General features: G+C 41.8%; 1 protein-coding gene across 1 annotated transcript; it reads right to left on the minus strand.

Moving 5' to 3' along the window:
- Positions 1–1,457: 1,457 nt before the first annotated feature.
- Positions 1,458–2,813, minus strand: LOC107892698 (uncharacterized). Its single transcript, XM_016817755.1, has 2 exons — positions 1,838–2,813; positions 1,458–1,777 (listed from the first exon to the last, which is right to left on the minus strand). Exons 1-2 carry the CDS (start codon positions 2,811–2,813, stop codon positions 1,458–1,460), a joined length of 1,296 nt encoding a protein of 431 aa, XP_016673244.1.
- Positions 2,814–4,215: the final 1,402 nt, after the last annotated feature.

Raw genomic sequence — 4,215 nt, forward strand, 5'->3', positions numbered from 1 at the left:
CTCCTCCGTTCGAGATTTGGCAATCATATCATCAACATACACCTTAATTTCTTTGTGCATCATATCATGGAATAAGGTCACCATAGCCCTTTGGTATGTTGCCCCGACATTCTTCAACCCAAAGGGCATTACCTTGTAACAGAATGTGCCCCACAATGTTATGAAGGTCGTTTTATCCATATCTTTAGGATGGATCTTTATTTGATTGTACCCCGAGAAATCATCCATAAAGGAGAACAACGAATATCCGGCTGTACTATCTACCAAATGTCAATGTGTGGTAAAGGAAAGTTGTCCTTTGGGCTAGCTTTATTCAGATCTCTGTAATCAATACACATTCGTACCTTCACATCTTTCTTAGGAACAGGCACAATGTTAGCCACCCATTCTGAATACTTAACCTCTTGTAAGAATCCAGCATCAAACTGTTTTTGACTTCATCTTTTATTTTTAGCACAATATCAGGCCTCATCCTCCGCAATTTTTGTTGGACTGTCTTACAATCTTGTCTTATGGGGAGATGATGTACCACAATATTAGTATTCAAACTTGGCATATCTTGATAAGACCATGCAAAGATATCCTTGAACTCACGCAAGAACTCAATCAGTCCTTGCCTTGTGTCCTTGGCAATACGCGTGCCGATTTTCACCTCCTTCCCTTCCTCTAGGGCTATATTCTCTATTGCCTCTTTCTCATGGGGCATGATTTGTTTCTCTTCCTGTTTTACCATCCTTAACAGATCTGGAGACACATCACAATCCTGGACATCTTCAAAATCCTGAGATTCCTCTAAACACATGTCTTGCTCGCGAGAGAAATCAGGATTTGTAATATGAGTGCTCATGTCATTGATATCTAGGGACCTGTGAAGTATAAAGAATATACAAAGAATGAATGAATTTAAAAATGATTATTTATGTACTATGAATGAAAGAATAAGAATTGCAAAAATTTAACGGAATATTGGTTGATAAAAATGAAACAATACTCATTCAAATTGATAAAAGTTATGTTTTATTTAAAAAAATAATAGATGATTGTAAGCCCATTCCACAAATGTAATCCTATTACTCCTAGGCCCTAGAGTAACAAGAATGTTCCGAGAATTACTGTGAAAAATTCCTAAAGACTACAGGAAGTTTCTCCGCAGTCCAATTGTTCAGAGAGCTTTCCGGTTCGTAAGGGCGAATGCCCTCAAGGTTTTCTTGCTCCAATCCTTCATCATGTATAGCATTAATCTGATGACTTTCTTCTATAAGTAACCCTCTTGATATAAAGACTTGGGATATTGGAGGGAATGTCATCAGCTCCCACTCCACTTCTCTTCCATTAAAGCGCGCCTTTCTTCCCTCTTGGCACTTCTCAACTTCCTTCCTCCTTTGCTTATAGTCTGGCTTGAAGCCCAGACCAAAGCGATCTTTCTTCTCTTTCAGTTCTGGGATTTGAGTCCCTCATTACAGGTATTTTCCTAACCCTCTTCCTGGTAAGACTCCCTTTCCCACCATCATTTGTAGAGCCATCCTCGTAGCTCTTGCTATCTTTGGCACCTTTGGCTCACTCCCTTCTGAAATGAAGGTTGCATTCGCCAATTCTAAAGAGCGAAAAGAACACTCAATAGACTCTTCATTCGTCTCGACATAAGAGGCCTTGCTAGTGACTGCGATTATAATGTCCTCCTCCGCATTAATGGTTACTAACCGTCCATCCGTCACTAACTTTAATTTCTGGTGCAATGATGAGGGCACTGCTCCCGCTGAATGTATCCATGGCCTCCCTAATAAGCAATTGTAGGAGGGCTTGATATCCATCACCAAGAAGTCTACTTCGTATATACTTGGCCCAATTTCCAAGGGGATGTCAATTCTTCCCATCACTTTCCTTTCTGTACCATCGAAGGCTCTTACCATATTTTGACATGTCTTCATGTGAGAACTTTCAATGGATAATCTATTCAACGTAGCCAATGGTAGAACATTCAAGGCCAATCCATTATCGACGAGCACACTTGGAAGTGTGTACCCCTTGCATCGAATGGTAATGTGCAAAGCCTTAGTTGACCCTCTGCCCCCTAGTGGGATTTCATCATTATTAAAGTAGATGAAATTATCAGCACTTATGTTATTCACCAACCGGTCCAGCTTGTTAACAGATATGTCATGAGTGACATATGTTTCGTTGAGCACATTCATCAATGCATCCCGATGCATCTCAGAACTCAGAAGTAGAGCCAATATTGATATGCGAGCCGGCTGCCTACGCAACTGCTCAACCACACTATACTCGCTATGCTTAAAGAACTTTAGAAATTCCTTAGCCTCCTCCTCCTTTACTGGCTCCTTGACAGGCACTTTGGCCTCTTTCTCCTTCTCTGCACTAACATTATTTATTTTTGTGGGCTCCTCTCTAACGCCCACTGTATCATACCGCTTCCCACTTCGTGTATGGGAACCCTCAACTTGTACATCTTTAGACGTGCTGGCTATATTCTCCTCCTCCGGCACTGTCACACTACAGTCATTGCTCCATGGTACCCTCTTGCTATCCTTATAAGGGAAAGGCGTAGGCTTATGGATAATGACCTTAGGCTCCATTTGTGCCCCCACTTCATTATTCCCCAGCAGGGAAATAATAATCCTTGGCCGACTATCTCCTTTCTGTTTATCCTCCAGCACACATACTTGTTTTTCACAAGACCTACCTTCAAAAATTTGTAGTTCTTTGTTGTCTATAAAGCCTTGCACCAAGGCCTTGAATTCTTCACAATCTTGAACTTCATGTCCTTTTTTCTCATGGAACTCACCATAGTTCATTGTTTCTCTTCTCTCGTTTTTAGAGGTTAACATACCTCTCTTCATCATCTCCTCCTAAATCACCTTCATAGGTATCCTCACCTCAGCAACATCTTCCTTCATTCTTCTCTCACTGGCTTCGCTAATGGCATTCACTCCTTGATCGCTATGATTTGACAATGGGTTTTCAGGATTAGGGGTATTGTCGAACTTCACTACCCCCATCTTAATAAGCCTCTCTATGGCCTTCTTAAAACCGGTATAGTTTTCGATCGAATGCTACGGTATTCCAGCATGATATTCGCATCTGGCGTTTGCATCATACCATTTGGGATATAGGGGCTGCAGTGGTTTCAAGTGAAAAGGAGAAATAGCATGTGCATCGTATAAGCTTTGATAAAGCTCACGATACGTCATAGGGATAGGTGTGAACTACATCCTTTCAGAATTCTGCCTTGTATACGATTCCTGCCTTTGAGAACTCTGTTGCTCAACCGCAGCTGTTTTAGGTTGACCAACTGTGATTGCCTTCATGTTGAAGGTGCTTGTGTTATTTACTTCACTATCCTTTCTCCTTGGAGCCGATCTTTTGGTCGCTTCCCCCTCGATTTTGCCATCCCTTATGGCATTCTCGATCATCTCTCCCACCATGACTATATCCGCGAAGCTTTTAGTTGTGCTCCCAATCATGTGAGTGATGAATGGAGCCTTTAGAGTGTTGATGAACAACATGGTAGTCTCCTTTTCCAACAACGGTGGTTGAACTTGTATTGCCACCTTTCTCCATCTCTGTGCATATTGCCTAAAATTTTCATTAGGCTTTTTCTCCATGTTTTGCAACGTGATCCTATTCGGAGTCATGTCAGTCACATGATTGTACTGCTGCATAAAGGCTTGTGTAAGATCCCTCTATGAACTTATTCTGGCCCGGCTCAGTTGATTATACCACTTGGCTGCTGCTCCAATTAAACTATCTTGGAAACAGTGGATCAACAGTTGATCATTATTCACGTACCCAGTCGTCCTCCTACAGAACATCTTAATATGGGCTTCTGGGCAAGTAGTCCCATTGTACTTCTCAAATTCTGGCATCTTGAATTTGTGAGGAAGCACCAAGTTTGGGACCAAGCTTAGATCTTTGGCATCAACTCTATAATGCCCATCAGCATTCTTTAAAGCCTTGAATTTTTACTCCAACCATTTGCAGCGTTCTTCTAACTGTCTTGCAGCCTCAATTCTAAAATCCTCTTTTTCAGCCATGTCTAAGTCAAGAATGATAGGATTTGCAGGATTGTCGCCCAAATTAAATCCTGAACCAGTTGGGAAATTTATAGGGATCCCAGCATCGACTGACCCTTGTTGAGGCCTTATAGTGACAGACGGCCTCCTATGAAGTGCCTCGGTTGGTGCAAGCACATGGGGT

This window comes from Gossypium hirsutum, chromosome A01 (assembly GCF_007990345.1).
Source record: "Gossypium hirsutum isolate 1008001.06 chromosome A01, Gossypium_hirsutum_v2.1, whole genome shotgun sequence".
Lineage (NCBI taxonomy): Eukaryota > Viridiplantae > Streptophyta > Magnoliopsida > Malvales > Malvaceae > Gossypium > Gossypium hirsutum.

Excerpts from the sequence above, each read along its gene's own strand:
- LOC107892698 (XM_016817755.1), bottom strand. The coding sequence starts at position 2,813 with ATGAACTATGGTGAGTTCCATGAGAAAAAAGGACATGAAGTTCAAGAT. Across the intron at positions 1,778-1,837 it reads CCCCTTGGAAATTGGGCCAA|GGAGGCCATGGATACATTCA; the intron begins GTATATACGAAG and ends ATTGCTTATTAG.